The sequence below is a fragment of the Nicotiana tabacum genome, chromosome 24 (genome assembly GCF_000715075.1).
Source record: "Nicotiana tabacum cultivar K326 chromosome 24, ASM71507v2, whole genome shotgun sequence".
In the NCBI taxonomy this organism is placed as follows: Eukaryota; Viridiplantae; Streptophyta; class Magnoliopsida; order Solanales; family Solanaceae; genus Nicotiana; species Nicotiana tabacum.
The window spans coordinates 85,253,396-85,273,326 of record NC_134103.1 but is presented as its reverse complement, the minus strand read 5'-3'; the positions used below and the strand labels follow the sequence as shown (position 1 = coordinate 85,273,326).

The 19,931-nt window shown below is 36.1% G+C and overlaps 1 protein-coding gene across 1 annotated transcript; it reads right to left on the bottom strand.

Annotated features, from left to right (window-relative positions):
* Positions 1–13,698: 13,698 nt before the first annotated feature.
* On the bottom strand, positions 13,699–19,251 carry LOC107768338 (uncharacterized). The gene is made up of 6 exons (XM_016587456.2): positions 18,779–19,251; positions 17,747–17,827; positions 17,536–17,661; positions 17,316–17,376; positions 15,021–15,081; positions 13,699–14,927 (listed from the first exon to the last, which is right to left on the bottom strand). Exons 1-5 carry the CDS (start codon positions 19,060–19,062, stop codon positions 15,040–15,042), a joined length of 594 nt encoding a protein of 197 aa, XP_016442942.1. The 5' UTR covers positions 19,063–19,251; the 3' UTR covers positions 13,699–14,927; positions 15,021–15,039.
* Positions 19,252–19,931: the final 680 nt, after the last annotated feature.

Genomic DNA, 19,931 nt, shown 5'->3' with positions numbered 1-19,931 from the left:
GTAGAATTTTTCACTTCAGACTTATTCGCCTTATGTGTAGCAAAACGTTTATTGCACTTCAGACATTTTGGCCTTAAGTGCATCTGAAGTGCAATTTTTGACTTCAGGCTTATTGGCCTTAAGTGTAGCAAAACGTTTGTTGCACTTCAGACCTTTTGGCCTTAAGTGCATCTGAAGTGCAATTTTTCACTTCAGGCTTATTGGCCTTAAGTGTAGCAAAATATTTGTTGCACTTCAGACCTTTTGGCCTTAAGTGCATCTGAAGTGCAATTTTTCACTTCAGACTTATTGGCCTTAAGTGTAGCAAAATGTTTGTTGCACTTCAGACCTTTTGGCCTTAAGTGCATCTGAAGAGCAATTTTTATTTCAGACCTATTGACCTTAAGTGTAGCAAAACGATTGTTGCACTTCAGACCTTTTGGCCTTAAGTGCATCTTAAGTGCAATTATTCACTTCAGGTTTATTGGCCTTAAGTGTAGCAAAATATTTGTTGTACATCAGACCTTTTGGCCTTAAGTGCATCTGAAGTGTAATTTTTCACTTTAGAATTATTGGCCTTAAGTGTATCAAAATGTTTATTGCACTTCAGACCTTTTGGTCTTAAGTGCATCTGAAGTGCAATTTTTCACTTCAGACCTATTGGCCTTAAGTGTATCAAAACGTTTGTTGCACTTCAAACCTTTTGGCCTTAAGTGCATCTTAAGTATAATTTTTCACATCAGACTTATTGGCCTTAAGTGTATCAAAACGTTTGTTGCACTTCTGACCTTTTGGCCTTAAGTGCATCTGAAGTGTAATTTTTCACTTCAGACTTATTGGCCTTAAGTGCAGCAAAACGTTTGTTGCTCTACAGACCTTTTGGCCTTAAGTGCATCTAAAGTGCAATTTTTCACTTCAGACTTATTGGCCTTAAGTGTAGCAAAACGTTTGTTGCACTTCACACTTTTTGGCCTTAAGTACATCTGAAGTGCAATTTTTCACTTCTGACTCATTGGCCTTAAGTTTATCAAAACGTTTGTTGCACTTTAGATCTTTTGGCCTTAAGTACATCTGAAGTACAATTTTTCACTTCAGACTTATTCGCCTTATGTGTAGCAAAACGTTTGTTGCACTTCAGACCTTTTGGCCTTAAGTGCATCTGAAGTGCAATTTTTGACTTCTGACTTATTGGCCTTAAGTGTAGCAAAACGTTTGTTGCACTTCAAACCTTTTGGCATTGAGTGCATCTGAAGTGCAATTTTTCACTTCGGACTTATTGGCCTTAAGTTTATCAAAATGTTTGTTGCACTTCAGACAATTTGGCCTTAAGTGCATCTAAGTGTAATTTTTCACTTCAGGCTTATTGACTTAAGTGTAGCAAAACGTTTGTTGCACTTCATACCTTTTGGCCTTAAGTGCATCTGAAGTGCAATTTTTCACTTAAGACTTATTGGACTTAAGTGTATCAAAACGTTTGTTGCACTTCAGACATTTTGGCCTTAAGTGCACCTGAAATGCAATTTTTCACTTCAGACTTATTGGCCTTAAGTTTAGCAAAACGTTTGTTGCACTTCAGACCTTTTGGCCTTAAGTGCATTTGAAGTGCAATTTTTCACTTCAGACTTATTGGCCTTAAATGTAGCAAAATGTTTGTTACACTTCAGACCTTTTGGCCTTAAGTGCATCTGAAGTGTAATTTTTCACTTCAGACTTATTGGCCTTAAGTGCAGCAAAACGTTTGTTGCACTTCAGACAATTTGGCCTTAAGTGCATCTAAGTGTAATTTTTCACTTCAGGCTTATTGGCCTTAAGTGTAGCAAAACGTTTGTTGCACTTCATACCTTTTGGCCTTAAGTGCATCTGAAGTGCAATTTTTCACTTAAGACTTATTGGACTTAAGTGTATCAAAACGTTTGTTGCACTTCAGACATTTTGGCCTTAAGTGCACCTAAAATACAATTTTTTACTTCAGACTTATTAGATTTAAGTGTATCAAAACTTTTGTTGAACTTCAGACTTTTTGGCCTAAAGTGCATCTGAAGGGCAATTTTTCATTTCATACTTATTGGCCTTAAATGTACCAAAACGATCTTTGCACTTCAGACCTTTTGGCCTTAAGTGCACCTGAAGTGCAATTTTTTACTTCAGACTTATTGGCCTTAAGTGAATCAAAATATTTATTGCACTTCAGAACTTTTGGCCTTAAGTGTAATTTTTCACTTTAGACTTATTGCCCTTATGTGTAGCAAAATGTTTGTTGCACTTCAGACTTTTTGGCCTAAAGTGCATCTGAAGTGCAATTTTTCACTTCAGACTTATTGCCCTTAAGTGTAGCAAAATGTTTGTTGCACTTCAGACCTTTTGGCCTTAAGTGCATCTGAAATGCAATTTTTCACTTCAGGCTTATTGGCCTTAAGTGTAGCAAAACGTTTGTTGCACTTCAGACCTTTTGGCCTTAAGTGCATCTGAAGTGCAATTTTTCACTTCAGGCTTATTGGTCTTAAGTGTAGCAAAACGTTTGTTGCACTTCAGACCTTTTGGCCTTAAGTGCATCTGAAGTGCAATTTTTCACTTCAGACTTATTGGCCTTAAGTGTAGCAAAACGTTTGTTGCACTTCAGACCTTTTGGCCTTAAGTGCATCTGAAGTGCAATTTTTATTTCAGATCTATTGGCCTTAAGTGTAGAAAAACGTTTGTTGCATTTCAGACGTTTTGGCCTTAAGTGCATCTGAAGTACAATTTTTCGGTTTTGCTTATTGGCCTTAAGTGTAGCAAAACATTTGTTGCACTTCTGACCTTTTGGCCTTAAGCGCATCTGAAGTGTAATTTTTTACTACAGACATATTGGCCTTAAGTGCAGAAAAAAGTTTGTTGCACTACAGACCTTTTGGCCTTAAGTGCATCTAAAGTGCATTTTGTCACTTCAGACTTATTGGCCTTAAGTGTAGCAAAATGTTTGTTGCACTTCAGACCTTTTGGCCTTAAGTGCATCTAAGTGTAATTTTTCACTTCAGGCTTATTGGCCTTAAGTGTAGCAAAATGTTTGTTGCACTTCATACCTTTTGGCCTTAAGTGCATCTGAAGTGCAATTTTTCACTTAAGACTTATTGGACTTGAGTGTATCAAAACGTTTGTTGCACTTCAGACATTTTGGCCTTATGTGCACCTGAAGTACAATTTTTGACTTCTGACTTATTAGCCTTAAGTGTAGCAAAACGATTGTTGCACTTTAGATCTTTTGGCCTTAAGTGCATCTGAAGTAGAATTTTTCACTTCAGACTTATTCGCCTTATGTGTAGCAAAACGTTTATTGCACTTCAGACATTTTGGCCTTAAGTGCATCTGAAGTGCAATTTTTGACTTCAGGCTTATTGGCCTTAAGTGTAGCAAAACGTTTGTTGCACTTCAGACCTTTTGGCCTTAAGTGCATCTGAAGTGCAATTTTTCACTTCAGGCTTATTGGCCTTAAGTGTAGCAAAACGTTTGTTGCACTTCAGACCTTTTGGCCTTAAGTGCATCTGAAGTGCAATTTTTCACTTCAGACTTATTGGCCTTAAGTGTAGCAAAATGTTTGTTGCACTTCAGACCTTTTGGCCTTAAGTGCATCTGAAGAGCAATTTTTATTTCAGACCTATTGACCTTAAGTGTAGCAAAACGATTGTTGCACTTCAGACCTTTTGGCCTTAAGTGCATCTTAAGTGCAATTATTCACTTCAGGTTTATTGGCCTTAAGTGTAGCAAAATATTTGTTGTACATCAGACCTTTTGGCCTTAAGTGCATCTGAAGTGTAATTTTTCACTTTAGAATTATTGGCCTTAAGTGTATCAAAATGTTTATTGCACTTCAGACCTTTTGGTCTTAAGTGCATCTGAAGTGCAATTTTTCACTTCAGACCTATTGGCCTTAAGTGTATCAAAACGTTTGTTGCACTTCAAACCTTTTGGCCTTAAGTGCATCTTAAGTATAATTTTTCACATCAGACTTATTGGCCTTAAGTGTATCAAAACGTTTGTTGCACTTCTGACCTTTTGGCCTTAAGTGCATCTGAAGTGTAATTTTTCACTTCAGAGTTATTGGCCTTAAGTGCAGCAAAACGTTTGTTGCTCTACAGACCTTTTGGCCTTAAGTGCATCTAAAGTGCAATTTTTCACTTCAGACTTATTGGCCTTAAGTGTAGCAAAACGTTTGTTGCACTTCACACTTTTTGGCCTTAAGTACATCTGAAGTGCAATTTTTCACTTCTGACTCATTGGCCTTAAGTTTATCAAAACGTTTGTTGCACTTTAGATCTTTTGGCCTTAAGTACATCTGAAGTACAATTTTTCACTTCAGACTTATTCGCCTTATGTGTAGCAAAACGTTTGTTGCACTTCAGACCTTTTGGCCTTAAGTGCATCTGAAGTGCAATTTTTGACTTCTGACTTATTGGCCTTAAGTGTAGCAAAACGTTTGTTGCACTTCAAACCTTTTGGCATTGAGTGCATCTGAAGTGCAATTTTTCACTTCGGACTTATTGGCCTTAAGTTTATCAAAATGTTTGTTGCACTTCAGACAATTTGGCCTTAAGTGCATCTAAGTGTAATTTTTCACTTCAGGCTTATTGACTTAAGTGTAGCAAAACGTTTGTTGCACTTGAGACCTTTTGGCCTTAAGTGCATCTGAAGTGCAATTTTTGACTTCTGACTTATTGGCCTTAAGTGGAGCAAAACGTTTGTTGCACTTCAGACCTTTTGGCCTTAAGTGCATCTGAAGTGCAATTTTTCACTTCAGGCTTATTGGACTTAAGTGTAGCAAAACGTTTGTTGCACTTCAGACCTTTTGGCCTTAAGTGCATCTGAAGTGCAATTTTTCACTACAGATTTATTGCTCTTATGTGTATCAAAAGGTTTGTTGCACTTCATGCCTTTTGGCCTTAAGTGCATCTGAAGTGCAATTTTTCACTTCAGACTTATTGGCCTTAAGTGTAGCAAAACGTTTGTTGCACTTCAGACCTTTTGGCTTTAAGTGCATCTGAAGTGCAATTTTTCACTACAGACTTATTGGATTTAAGTGTATCAAAACATTTATTGCACTTCAACCCTTTTGGCCTTAAGTGCATCTGAAGTACAATTTTTCACTTCAGACTTATTGGCCTTAAATGTAGCAAAACGATTGTTGCACTTCAGACCTTTTGGCATTAAGTGCACCTGAAATGCAATTTTTTACTTCAGACTTATTGGCCATAAGTATATCAAAATATTTGTTGCACTTCAGACCTTTTGGCCTTATACTTATTGGCCTTAAGTGTAGCAAAACGTTTGTTGCACTTCAGACCTTTTGGCCTTAAGTGCATCTGAAGTGCAATTTTTCACTTCAGAATTATTGGCCTTAAGTGTATCAAAACGTTTGTTGTATTTCAGACCTTTTGGCCTTAAGTGCATCTGAAGTGCAATTTTTGACTTCTGACTTATTGGCCTTAAGTGTAGCAAAACGTTTATTGCACTTCAGACCTTTTGGCCTAAAGTGCATCTGAAGTGCAATTTTTTACTTCAGGCTTATTGGCCTTAAGTGTAGCAAAAGGTTTGTTGCACTTCAGACCTTTTGGCCTGATGGCTTGTGGTATTATGTGAGCAGGATGGCTCTCGAGATACAGGTCATATATCGCACCTTAGTGGTGCTTGAGTTTTGTAGCATGTGACGCTACCCCAATTTTTCACTTCAGACTTATTGGCCTTAAGTGTAGCAAAACGTTTGTTGCACTTTAGACCTTTTGGCCTTAAGTGCATCTGAAGTGCAATTTTTCACTTCTGACTTATTGGCCTTAAGTGTAGCAAAACGTTTGTTACAATTCAGACCTTTTGGCCTTAAGTGTATCTGAAGTGCAATTTTTCAATTCAGGCTTATTGGCCTTAAGTGTAGCAAAACGTTTGTTGCACTTCAGACCTTTTGGCCTTAAGTGCATCTGAAGTGCAATTTTTCACTTCAGACTTATTAGCCTTAAGTGTAGCAAAACGTTTGTTGCACTTCAGACCTTTTGGCCTTAAGTGCATCTGAAGTGCAATTTTTATTTCAGATCTATTGGCCTTAAGTGTAGAAAAACGTTTGTTGCACTTCAGACCTTTTGGCCTTAAGTGCATCTGAAGTGCAATTTTTCATTTCATGCTTATTGGCCTTAAGTATAGCAAAACGTTTGTTACACTTCTGACCTTTTGGCCTCTAGTGCATCTGAAGTGTAATTTTTTACTACAGTCATATTGGCCTTAAGTGCAGCAAAACGTTTGTTGCACTACAGACCTTTTGGCCTTAAGTGCATCTAAAGTGCAATTTTTCACTTCAGACTTATTGGCCTTAAGTGTAGCAAAACATTTGTTGCATTTCAGACCTTTTGGCCTTAAGTGCATCTGAAGTGCAATTTTTGACTTCTGACTTATTGGCCTTAAGTGGAGCAAAACATTTGTTGCACTTCAGACCTTTTGGCCTTAAGTGCATCTGAAGTGCAATTTTTTACTTCAGACTTATTGCTCTTAAGTGTATCAAAACCTTTGTTGCACTTCATACCTTTTGGCCTTAAGTGCATCTGAAGTGCAATTTTTCACTTCAGACTTATTGGCCTTAAGTGTAGCAAAACGTTTGTTGCACTTCAGACCTTTTAGCTTTAAGTGCATCTGAAGTGCAATTTTTCACTACAGACTTATTGGATTTAAGTGTATCAAAACTTTTATTGCACTTCAAACCTTTTGGCCTTAAGTGCATCTGAAGTATAATTTTTCACTTCAGACTTATTGGCCTTAAATGTAGCAAAACGATTGTTGCACTTCAGACCTTTTGGCCTTAAGTGCGCCTGAAATGCAATTTTTTACTTCAGACTTATTGGCCATAAGTGTATCAAAATATTTTTTGCACTTCAGACCTTTTGGCCTTATATTTATTGGCCTTAAGTGTAGCAAAACGTTTGTTGCACTTCAGACATTTTGGCCTTAAGTGCATCTGAAGTGCAATTTTTCACTTCAGAATTATTGTTCTTAAGTGTATCAAAACGTTTGTTGCATTTCAGACCTTTTGGCCTTAAGTGTATCTGAAGTGCAATTTTTCACTTCAGATTTATTGGCCATAAGTGTATCAAAATATTTTTTGCACTTCAGACCTTTTGGCCTTAAGTGCATCTGAAGTGCAATTTTTCACTTCAGACTTATTCGCCTTATTTGTAGCAAAATATTTGTTGCACTTCAGACCTTTTGGCCTTAAGTGCATCTGAAGTGCAATTTTTGACTTCTCACTTATTGGCCTTAAGTGTAGCAAAACGTTTGTTGCACTTCAGACCTTTTAGCCTTAAGTGCATCTGAAGTGTAATTTTTCACTTCAGGCTTATTGGCCTTAAGTGTAGCAAAATGTTTGTTGCACTTCAGACCTTTTGGCCTTAAGTGCATCTGAAGTGCAATTTTTCACTTAAGACTTGTTAGACTTAAGTGTATCAAAACTTTTGTTGCACTTCAAACCTTTTGGCCTTAAGTGCATCTGAATTGTAATTTTTCACTTCAGACTTATTGGCCTTAAGTGTATCAAAACGTTTGTTGCACTTCAGACTTATTAGCCTTAAGTGCATCTGAAGTGCAATTTTTCAATTCAGACCTATTGGCCTTAAGTGTATCAAAACGTTTGTAGCACTTCAAACCTTTTGGCCTTAAGTGCATCTGAATTGTAATTTTTCACTTCAGACTTATTGGCCTTAAGTGTAGCAAAACGTTTGTTGCACTTCATACCTTTTGGCCTTAAGTGCATCTGAAGTGCAATTTTTCACTTCAGACTTCTTGGCCTTAAGTGTATCAAAATATTTGTTGCACTTTTGATCTTTTGGCCTTAAGTGCATCTGAAGTGCAATTTTTCACTTCAGACTTATTCGCCTTTTGTGTAGAAAAACGTTTGTTGCACTTCAGACCTTTTGGCCTTAAGTGCATCTGAAGTGTAATTTTTGTCTTCTGACTTATTGGCCTTAAGTGTAGCAAAACGTTTGTTGCACTTCAGACCTTTTGGCCTTAAGTGCATCTGAAGTGCAATTTTTCACTTCAGGCTTATTGGCCTTAAGTGTAGCAAAACGTTTGTTGCACTTCAGACCATTTGGCCTTAAGTGCATCTGCAGTGCAATTTTTCACTTCAGACTTATTGCTCTTAAGTGTATCAATACGTTTGTTGCATTTCATACCTTTTGGCCTTAAGTGAATCTAAAGTGTAATTTTTTACTTCAGACTTACTCGCCTTATGTGTAGCAAAACATTTGTTGCACTTCAGACCTTTTTGCCTTAAGTGCATCTGAAGTGAAATTTTTGACTTCAGACTTATTGGCCTTAAGTGTAGCAAAACGTTTGTTGCACTTCAGACCTTTTGGCCTTAAGTGCATCTGAAGTGCAATTTTTCATTTCAGACTTATTGGCCTTAAGTGTAGCAAAACGTTTGTTGCACTTCAAACCTTTTGGCCTTAAGTGCATCTGAAGTGCAATTTTTAACTTCTAACTTATTGGCCTTAAGTGTAGCAAAACATTTGTTGCACTTCAGCCCTTTTGGCCTTAAGTGCATCTGAAGTGCAATTTTTCACTTCAGGCTTATTGGCCTTAAGTGTAGCAAAATGTTTGTTGCACTTCAGACATTTTGGCCTTAAGTGCATCTGAAGCGCAATTTTTCACTTCAGACTTATTGCTCTTAAGTGTATCAAAACGTTTGTTGCACTTCATACCTTTTGGCCTTAAGTGCATATGAAGTGCAATTTTTCACTTCAGACTTATTGGCCTTAAGTGTAGCAAAACGTTTGTTGCACTTTAGACCTTTTGGCTTTAAGTGCATCTGAAGTGTAATTTTTCACTACAGACTTATTGGATTTAAGTGTATCAAAACTTTTATTGCACTTCAAACCTTTTGGCCTTAAGTGCATCTGAAGTACAATTTTTCACTTCAGACTTATTGGCCTTAAATGTAGCAAAACGATTGTTGCACTTCAGACCTTTTGGCCTTAAGTGCACCTGAAATGCAATTTTTTACTTCAGACTTATTGGCCATAACTGTATCAAAATATTTGTTGCACTTCAGACCTTTTGGCCTTAAGTGTATCTGAAGTGTAATTTATATCTTCATACTTATTGGCCTTAAGTGTAGAAAACCATTTGTTGCACTTTAGACCTTTTGGCCTTAAGTGCATCTGAAGTGTAATTTTTCATTTCAGAATTATTGGCCTTAAGTGTATCAAAATATTTGTTGCATTTCAGACCTTTTGGCCTTAAGTGCATCTGAATTGTAATTTTTCACTTCAAACTTATTGGCCATAAGTGTATTAAATTGTTTGTTGCACTTCAAACCTTTCGGCCTTAAGTGCATCTGAAGTGAAGTTTTTCACTTTAGACTTATTGGCCTTAAGTGTATCAAAACGTTTGTTGCACTTCTGACCTTTTGGCCTTAAGTGCATCTGAAGTGCAATTATTCACTTCAGACTTACTAGCCGTAAGTGTAGCCAAACTTTTGTTGCACTACAGACCTTTTGGCTTTAAGTGTATCTGAAGTGCAATTTTTCACTTCAGACTTATTCGCCTTATGTGTAGCAAAACGTTTGTTGCACTTCAAACCTTTTGGCCTTAAGTGCATCTGAAGTGTAATTTTTCACTTCAGGCTTATTGTCCTTAAGTGTAGCAAAACGTTTGTTGCACTTCAGACCTATTGGCCTTAAGTGCATCTGAAGTGCAATTTTTCACTTCAGACTTATTGGCCTTAAGTGTAGCCAAACGTTTGTTGCACTACAGACATTTTGGCCTTAAGTGTATCTGAAGTGCAATTTTTTACTTCTGACTTATTGGCCTTAAGTGTAGCAAAACGTTTGTTGCACTTCAGACCTTTTGGCCTTAAGTGCATCTGAAGTGCAATTTTTCACTTCAGACTTATTGGCCTTAAGTGTAGCAAAACGTTTGTTGCACTTCAGACATTTTGGCCTTAAATGCATCTGAAGTGCAATTTTTTATTTCAGACTTATTGGCCCTATGTGTAGCAAAACGTTTGTTGCACTTCGAAGAACAAATTTCTATTTCTGGGCAATTTGCACTTCAGGCTTATTTGGCCTTAAGTGCATAAAAAGGTAGGTTGCACTTCAAACCTTTTGGCCTTAAGCGCATCTGAAGTATAATTTTTTACTTCAGACTTATTGGCCTTAAGTGTAGCAAAACGTTTGTTGCACTTCAGACCTTTTGGCCTTAAGTGCATCTAAAGTGCAATTTTTCACTTCAGACTTATTGGCCTTAAGTGTAGCAAAACGTTTGTTGCACTTCATACCTTTTTGCCTTAAGTGCATCTGAAGTGTAATTTTTCACTTAAGACTTATTGGACTTAAGTGTATCAAAACGTTTGTTGCACTTCAGACATTTTGGCCTTAAGTGCACCTGAAATGCAATTTTTTACTTCAGACTTATTAGATTTAAGTGTATCAAAACTTTTGTTGAACTTCAGACTTTTTGGCCTTAAGTGCATCTGAAGTGCAATTTTTCATTTCAGACTTATTGGCCTTAAATGTAGCAAAACGATCTTTGCACTTCAGACCTTTTGGCCTTAAGTGCACCTGAAGTGCAATTTTTTACTTCAGACCTATTGGCCTTAAGTGTATCATAATATTTATTGCACTTCAGAACTTTTGGCCTTAAGCGCAATTTTTCACTTCAGACTTATTGCCCTAATGTGTAGCAAAATATTTGTTGCACTTCAGACCTTTTGGCCTTAAGTGCATCTGAAGTGTAATTTTTCACTTAAGACTTATTGGCCTTAAGTGCAGCAAAACGTTTGTTGCACTACAGACCTTTTGGCCTTAAGTGCATCTACAGTGCAATTTTTCACTTCAGACTTATTGGCCTTAAGTGTAGCAAAACGTTTGTTGCACTTCAGACCTTATGGACTTAAGTGCATCTGAAGTGCAATTTTTGACTTCTGACTTATTGGCCTTAAGTGTAGCAAAACGTTTGTTGCACTTCAGACCTTTTGACCTTAAGTGCATCTGAAGTACAATTTTTCACTTCAAACTTATTCGCCTTATGTGTAGCAAAACGTTTGTTGCACTTCAGACCTTTTGGCCTTAAGTGCATCTGAAGTGCAATTTTTGACTTCTGACTTATTGGCCTTAAGTGTAGCAAAACGTTTGTTGCACTTCAGACCTTTTGGCCTTAAGTGCATCTGAAGTGCAATTTTTTACTTCAGACTTATTGGCCTTAAGTGTAGCAAAATATTTGTTGCACTTCAGACCTTTTGGCCTTAAGTGCATCTGAAGTGTAATTTTTCACTTCAGACTTATTGGCCTTAAGTTTATCAAAACGTTTGTTGCACTTTAGATCTTTTGGCCTTAAGTGCAACTGAAGTACAATTTTTCACTTCAGACTTATTCGCCTTATGTGTAGCAAAACGTTTGTTGCACTTCAGACCTTTTGGCCTTAAGTGCATCTGAAGTGCAATTTTTGACTTCTGACTTATTGGCCTTAAGTGTAGCAAAACGTTTGTTGCACTTCAGACCTTTTGGCCTTAAGTGCATCTGAAGTGTAATTTTTGACTTCTGACTTATTGGCCTTAAGTGTAGCAAAACGTTTGTTGCACTTCAGACCTTTTGGCCTTAAGTGCATCTGAAGTGCAATTTTTCACTTCAGGCTTATTGGCCTTAAGTGTAGCAAAACGTTTGTTGCACTTCAGACCATTTGGCCTTAAGTGCATCTGAAGTGCAATTTTTCACTTTAGACTTATTGGCCTTAAGTGTATCAAAATGTTTGTTGCACTTCATACCTTTTGGCCTTAAGTGAATCTAAAGTGTAATTTTTTACTTCAGACTTACTCGCCTTATGTGTAGCAAAACGTTTGTTGCACTTCAGACCTTTTGGCCTTAAATACATCTGAAGTGCAATTTTTCATTTCAGACTTATTGGCCTTAAAGTGTAGCAAAACGTTTGTTGCGTTTCAGACATTTTGGCCTTAAGTGCATCTGAAGTACAATTTTTCACTTCAGGCTTATTGGCCTTAAGTGTAGCAATACGTTTGTTGCACTTCATACCTTTTGACCTTAAGGGCATCTGAAGTGCAATTTTTCACTTAAAACTTATTGGACTTAAGTGTATCAAAACGTTTGTTGCACTTCAGACATTTTGGCCTTAAGTACATCTGAAGTGCAATATTTTACTTTAGACTTATTGGCCTTAAGTGCATCTGAAGTGTAATTTTCACTTCAGACTTATTAGCCATAAGTGCATGAAACCACTGGTTGCACTTTAGACCTATTTGGCCTTAAGTGCATTTGAAGTGCAATTTTTTTACTTAAACTATTTTTTTTTAACTTCAGACCCGATAAGTCTGAAGTTGATCATAAAGTGGGTACCCTTGCAAACCTTTTTGCAAAGTGGGTATAGGTTCAATTGTGACCCCAAAACCGGGTATAGATTCAAAAGCCCCAAGCTGCGGCCATGTTTAAATTCGCCTCAAATGTTTTTGGTTAGAAAAATATCTCCCTCATATAGCAAGATTCGTCAGCTAATTGATGATTTTATAGAAGTGAGTATACTCTATAATTTTGACCTCTAGTCTCTAGATTATAATTAAGAAGTTTCACCCTTGCTAAATGGGCTCAAGGTTTTCCAATTTTCAATATATAGGTTGACAAAAAAGAAGAAGATAAATATATGGTATAGTCGCAGATGTCCAAACAACCTCAGGTTTTCTTTGCTTATTTGATGTCACATTCATGATTTTTGACTGATCGTTACTTTATGGGAACTGGACAATGCTGCCTTTAGTTTTTTTTTAAAAAACAATTGGACAATAAATAGGAGACCAAGAGTCTTGTAGTTTTGGCGACGAGCACAAGTACATGGAACTTCTTGTACTAGCGCAAGAGTTTACAGCGATAACAGAAACTATGAAAGTCACTTCTCCAATTTTCTGCATTTGGTCTTGATCAAAACGTCAAGAGCACGTCAGAACGTAGCTACTTGGTGGGCATTTGGACATAAGAATTGTAAAATTTCAAAATAGAGGGGAAAAATTTTTCAAATAAAAATGATATTTAAAATTTATAAAGTTGTATTTAGACATGAATATAATTTTAGGTTATTTTTGAAGTGTTATGAATAATTTGAGTGAATTTTGAAAAATAATTTTTTGTAATTTTTCAACTCTTCTAAAAATTTTAAAATGTATTTTCAAAGTGAAAATTGAAAACTTTATGAAAAAACGCTGATTTCGAAAAAAAAAAATTTAAAAAGAAAAATTTCTTATATTCAAACAGGCTCTTAGTCTCATCCAAGAATTTAATCTCCTTATTCCTTACTGCTTTTTCCTTTGAAAAAAAGAAATGGTTCAATTTAGGTCGATTTCAGAAATAAGTTTACAACTTTCTATAGATGGCTAAAAATTGTATTTAAAAGAGGCATTTCAGTTGCCTGGTTTTTTTGCCTAAAAAATAATAGAGTAATATTTTCTCCGCTAGGCATTAATTGTCTCATCACTTTGCTGTGAACTGATTTCAGCCATTCATATTTTGTCCACAGCAGTATAAGACAGAGTAACTCTATAACATAAAAACCTATGATCCTCTGCTTCGACATTTGTTTCTGTTTGACCTCATCAGTAAAAACTTTCAAAAACTTAGCACTAACTCCATTCAAGTCGAAACAATGCAAGAAATTGAGAACGTATAAAAATTAGATGGATTTGAATTCTAAAGAAGAGAAATAAAAAACAAGTAAAACACAAATGCGCCAATTGGCTATAGGATAAGTTCAACGACTGAACACAACAAAATCAACAGTGTCTTGTACAATTTAAGTGACAATAACAAGAAAAAAGCATAACTAGATTCCTTCACAGGAAATTCTACACCTACTTTTACACAGCATCGACCGCATCCCTACAAGATTTACCTGGGGATACTAGGTAGTTAAACAACACCTGCTTAGTGTCAATCTGTCCGAAATAACCCACATCAAATTGTAAAGCGAAAACTTGGGAAGCTCTTAAACACTGTGAACCTTAGTAAGCAAACAGCTAAATCCAAACAAGAACCACTTTGAAGAAATGTAGATTTGACAACTTGACCATCATATGACAAAGCAATGTAAAATTTTGCAGAAAGTCCAGCAACGTGCAAACAAGTTTCACAATCAAGGTGTCTCTTTTTTTCACTTTTTCCCAAATGACTTTAAAGGCCCAAATCATGTCAGAAGAACCATGAGATGCGCAGATATGCACTAGCAACTAAATAATGCAACAGAGAAAACTAGTCTTACCTTTCTACTGCCTATGGAGAACCCAACAGAGAAATTAATAATAACATGGCCAAACGAAAACCATATGATGCATCAAAGAGAAGTACAAATTATCTTGGATCTTTAAATGCAAGATAAATGTTTATCTGCTAGAAAACTCAAGCTGCACTACATTTCCTACTTCAGCTATAACAGTGATGAAGGCTGAATGAAACAGCAAAACACCCAAGAAGTTGACCTATTGTTCACAAATTAGGCATGTTCAATGACAGTTTCTAACCTTAGGGGACATTTAACATCAAGCTATTCCCAATCTGTTTTGAACCCCTCGGATAAGTCAGAACTAAATGTCTAACACTGGTTGATCCTTGACATGACACAGCCGACAACTTTTTTCTATGTTAAAAGGGTAATACAAACAATATAAAATAATTGCAGATTAATAACTAGAGATTGATGATCAAGTGTCAAATCAAACTCTTCCAAGGATACTTTGGTTGTAGTTTCATCATTTTTAATACTGATCACAGGTCATTTCCGGTAGTTTGACGCCAAGCAGGTGGTTGTCAATTATCCTAGTGTTCCCAGAAACACACGGCCTATTACTTTAAGAAAGAGACTAGAAAAGTTTTTTGCTGTAAATTCGAAGGTCCGAATTCTATAATCTACTGGGGAACTCAAAAACACTAGAATCCTAGCCCACCAACCTGAAAGAATAAAAAAGAAGTGGTTAAAAGATATCTAAGGAACTGTGGCTCACAGTTAACAAAGCCCAAACCACACCCAACGGCAAGTCTTACTCTTTAACAAAATTAGGAATCATTCAGGTTCCTCTCCAGCTTTGTCCACAGCAACATCATCCTGAATTAAATGTATTCGTAGATTAGGAAAACTCTTCAATTTATACTAGAGCAAAATAGTATTAAATAAAGAGGGGTCTAGAATTTGAAAGCAAATGGGTGCACAATCTGGAAGAGCTGACGGTGACAACCACTCAACATATAAACAAAAAACCTTTAATATATATCTCAAAATAGGAAAAAACAACTATCTAAACCAAAACAAAAGGCAATTATGAAATGTTGCTATTCTAATGTTACATTGTTATCTTTTAACTTAAGAATTATCTAGTTCGCAATTGCTCTTGATGTTCCATCTTTCAAACTCCATCACCCTCTATATTTTTTTTTTGGATCATAGACCCTTATATAACAAACTAAACAACCACAGACAGAGTACATAAAAATTCATTGCAACAAAGATAACAAATAAAATTAGCCTGCATGACTAGTGATTGTTGTGATTTCCAAGAATCTTGAGCTCAAATGGCTTACCATACTCTGAAATTAGAGACAAACAGCAACTAACAGGGTAAGGAAAAATAGAATAATTCTGTGGAAACCTATCTTTGGTATTTACAGCTTCTCACTCACAAGTGAATTGTTTAAGTGAAACTAGAAGATCTCAGGTGCACTAATACGGCTCTCAATAGGAGCCTGAGATTTTGGAAGTACAAACCCTCCACTAATTGGTATTTGTGATGGAAGGGTTCCTTTTTAAGAAGTAGATCTCATCTTCATTTCCAGAGAGCGATGAATATGTACTTCCAAAAGCCACCTCATATGTAGAGATAAGTTACTGAAGCTGTTTTTGGATTGCCTAAAATAGACAAACCAAAAATCTACATGACACATGGCAGTGCCGACTAGCATTTCTAATACGCTTGCTTTCCTAGGTATTAATGATGTTCAAGGCTTCAAGATTTGCTTGTCAATTCCACACATCAATCTTGAAGTAAATTTAGTAAAATTGCATTCAACCCTATATTTATAAAGTTAGCTCTACTAAAATGATGTCCCATCTTTCCCAAGAACCATGAGTAGGTCTTTAAACATCATGTTCAATACCACATGTGGAAAATTTTGTCTGCACATGAACTGTTAATTAATCAGTATCTACATCAAACCAGCAAGGGAAAGAAATCTAATACTATCAATCTTTGGGACAATTGGAGGTTGAAATAAAATCTATAGGTGATGGAGAAGGAGAACCTCAAAAGGGCAAAGGCTCCCCGGGGTAACTAATGAACCAACATGCAAAGTACTAAAAGCTTAAACATCCTATGCAAAACTACCACGAGCTATGCACAATTGACGTTCAACATAAACAATATGCACTATCAAAATGACAAAAAGCATATTTAGACAACAAGTCGATATGACATCCACTTTCTATATCCTTCAGTTTCTACATCAATAAAGACAGACCAAAAATTTGCCCAAATTAAAAATCAAAGAAAATACAGTAAAGCTCGGGGACCTTGATAGAAGGAAATTGATTGATGTGCCTTAGCTTCGGTTGAAGTAGAAGGATAATGAATAATCTGACACAGAGACAGCATTATTGCATAACTTCCTATTAGGCAGAAAACAGTCCACCTACAGTTTCCACTTGCAACTGGAAACTCGAGTCACCAAAGGGTGAAAAGTGGGAAGATCACTATTAGCCTTGGTGGAGAGAGGGTTTGGGAGTAGGATTCACCAAATCCCCAAAAAAGGAGGAGGAGAACCCGCTTGGATTGTTGATGAAAGATAATGATTCTAAAAATGAAAGGCTGAGAAAAAAATCATAACCAGCTGAAGGAAAGCATCAAAATTCAGCCATCATATAGGAGCTAAAAGAATGAAGAATCGAAAAAGAACATTTAAATTCTTTCATTTAATCTTCATTTTCTTTTTAACCTCTTTTCTAGAGAATGTCATGGAAGAGATTTGGATATAGAAACTAGGATTGTGTTCCTCTTCTTCTCTATTCTAGTGGGAGATCTAAAATATGTTAGGCTTATGTTCCTATTATGTATTTACGAGCTCAGCTCAAGCACACAGGCTAGTGAGAAGAAGTGATGAAGACCAAAATAAATAAAAGCTTTCCTCTTTAATTTCTACATTAGAAGGTCACATCCTGTTATCAAAATCACGTGAACACCACATGCAAAATTAAAGTAAAAGTATTCAAATGCATAATGATGATACTTCTCTTTTCTTTTATCTTTTTGGGTCAAACCATATGTGCTGCCTATGTATACAAAAACAAACCTGCTCAATGTTTCCCTTGCCATTTGCTTGTGATTGTGAACCAGACTGGGGTTGTGAAAACCTATTAAAAAACACAGGACTATCAGAATTAAGTCACATATCTGACAGACGGACTTATTTATGGAATCTTATATGCTGCAAACTGATATATGTATGGAAAACAGTGTGCAGACTCCAAAGATGGCATAAAGAGAAAGTGAACAGTTTTCATTTTTAAAACCTGAGAGCCCTAGCTTTCCTTTTATCTTCCTCCACAGGATCAGTCTTCACCGGTGGTGCAAACCTTGTCAACCTGGCCTTCTTCTTAGCTTCCTCTTCAGTTGTGTCAGATTTCACAAGCCCAAACCTGAGGAACAACCAAACTTATCAAGAAACTCATAAACAATTTAACTACTACATCTCAGACGGAGAAAATAGGCAGAAACAAAAACCTCTCAGCTCTAGCCTGCCTCTTATGCTCCTCAGATTTCTTTAAAGCATCTGACCCTTGAACTGAGGACCCAGTTCCAAACCTGATACAATAAAGCCAAAAAAACGACTGAAATATAAGACACAGATTTGAGAAATTAAACCAGAAAGTGCAGAACACATGAATGTTATCACTTTTTTTGGTGACAAACTAAGGGATGCCATTAACTTGTCACATATATGTGCATTTCGATTGCAACTGCAACCAGATAGATTTATTTTTGATAACCGAGAAATACCAAAGGCCAGTGGCACAAGGTCCAAAACTCGATGGATAATGGGCCTGGCACTCTACCCTTCTCTACTTAAATACTAGACTTTTGACTATGGCAGTGTTCAAACACGATATGATACTAAACCACACACTTACCACTAAATCAAAACCCTGAGGGCAGCAACCAGATAGATAATTAAACCTCAGAAAATAGTAACCCAATGTCAGCATCTTTTGTGAAGTGTCTTGACGCTCCCAGGATAAAGTTCTAAAAATTGTTTAACAGCTCATCTTATCAATTAAATTAAAATGCATCAGAAAATATTGAGTTAAATTGCCAAGCAATTTTCCTCACAACAACCAGATATCTATTACCAACTCATATAACCCACCAATAACCACCACAAATCCACAAAGACATCCAGTTGAACCTAATGGTACTGCCAGGAAATTTCAACAAACGGAGCCAAAATACCAAACAAGAAAACAATTAGGAAAAATAGTTTCCAGCAAGAACAATTGTGTGACATTTGTTCTTGAGAACTTATTTCATACAAAGTACTAAGAGTTTGTAATCATATAATAGTCTTATTATCTAATAAGAATTAAGAAAATGCCGGAATTCACACCAAAAATTTTATCTTTATACTTGCACTCAGAACCAGCCATTCCTTTTGGCACAGAGGTAGCGATATGCTAAACTGAAACAAAAATACTCACAAAATTATGGAATAAGCCTTAAACCCTAATTCATTCAGAAATTTAAGGATAAGTAATTTACCTCTCAGCTCGAGAATTTCGCTTATCTTCTTCGGATAGCTGAACTGGCATACCAAACCGCTCAGCTCGCTTCATCTTCTTCTGAATATCATTACCCTGACAGCTGTCATCTCCGCCCGCCACCGCCGACTTGATTTCCTCCTTGGCATCGGCAGACTGCGGTGATTTTACCGAGTCAGGTGCGGAATCGTGTGGGGATTCGCTTATAGCCGGTGGATTGGGATCTGACGGCTCAGCTAGGGTTTTCATAGGGTTTTCAGGATTTTGCGCTGTCGTTGCGGCCATAGCTGAGGATTGAAAGACAACTTTTGGAAATGGTGAAACCTTCTCACTGAATTGGAAACGACGCGATTGTTTCGGATTTTGGTAGCTGCGATTGCTGGGATTGGTATTCTTATGGCTCGATTTTTTGGGAATATGGAGGACGATATTTTCTGCCTAAACTTCCAAAAACACCCTCAAGCCTTAAACTCCAAAACCTCTCGTGTTGTGTTTTAATTTTTTCCTATAATTTTGTTCCAATAAAAAATCTATGTACAAGGGTTGGACTATTTTATCTTTTGATAAGGAAATTAGCACTTTGATAAATAGTATTGATTTGGTTTTTGTGATTTTTGATTAAGTATATTTAATCAAGTAAGAGTGAAACATAGTAGTATCACTTGTATTTATCAACAATACAAAATCAATACACGATCATATGATAATTTTACTAATATATATTGTATAGCAATATATAAATATCAAACCAAAACTATTTAAAGATAATGCTCAAACATTTTATGTAACAATTGTCAACGCAAATTTATCCTACTATAATTTTTCAAAATGAGATATGAGTTACCTATAGTCAAAATGTATTATTGAATAATTCTCTTTATCTCATTTAAAATGGATAAATAGTTCATATTATCTATCTGATATTCTATGTTTAACACAATAAATCAAATGTCTATAAAAATGCATGCATAAATTTGAAAATAATTTCTAATGACTTGTTATATTTGAAGCAGATAAGAATATCTATAAAGATATCTTGTATTTTAATTCATTACAACAATAATAACAAATTAACTATAATCTTGCGAGTAATGATAGAGTATACGCAAATCTTATTTGATTATTTCTGCCTATCAAGATAGAGATGTATGTAT

Excerpts from the sequence above, each read along its gene's own strand:
- LOC107768338 (XM_016587456.2), bottom strand. The coding sequence starts at position 19,062 with ATGGCCGCAACGACAGCGCAAAATCCTGAAAACCCTATGAAAACCCTA. Across the intron at positions 17,377-17,535 it reads AGGAAAGCTAGGGCTCTCAG|GTTTTCACAACCCCAGTCTG; the intron begins GTTTTAAAAATG and ends GTTTTTTAATAG. Across the intron at positions 15,082-17,315 it reads GCAAGGGAAACATTGAGCAG|GATGATGTTGCTGTGGACAA; the intron begins GTTTGTTTTTGT and ends CATTTAATTCAG.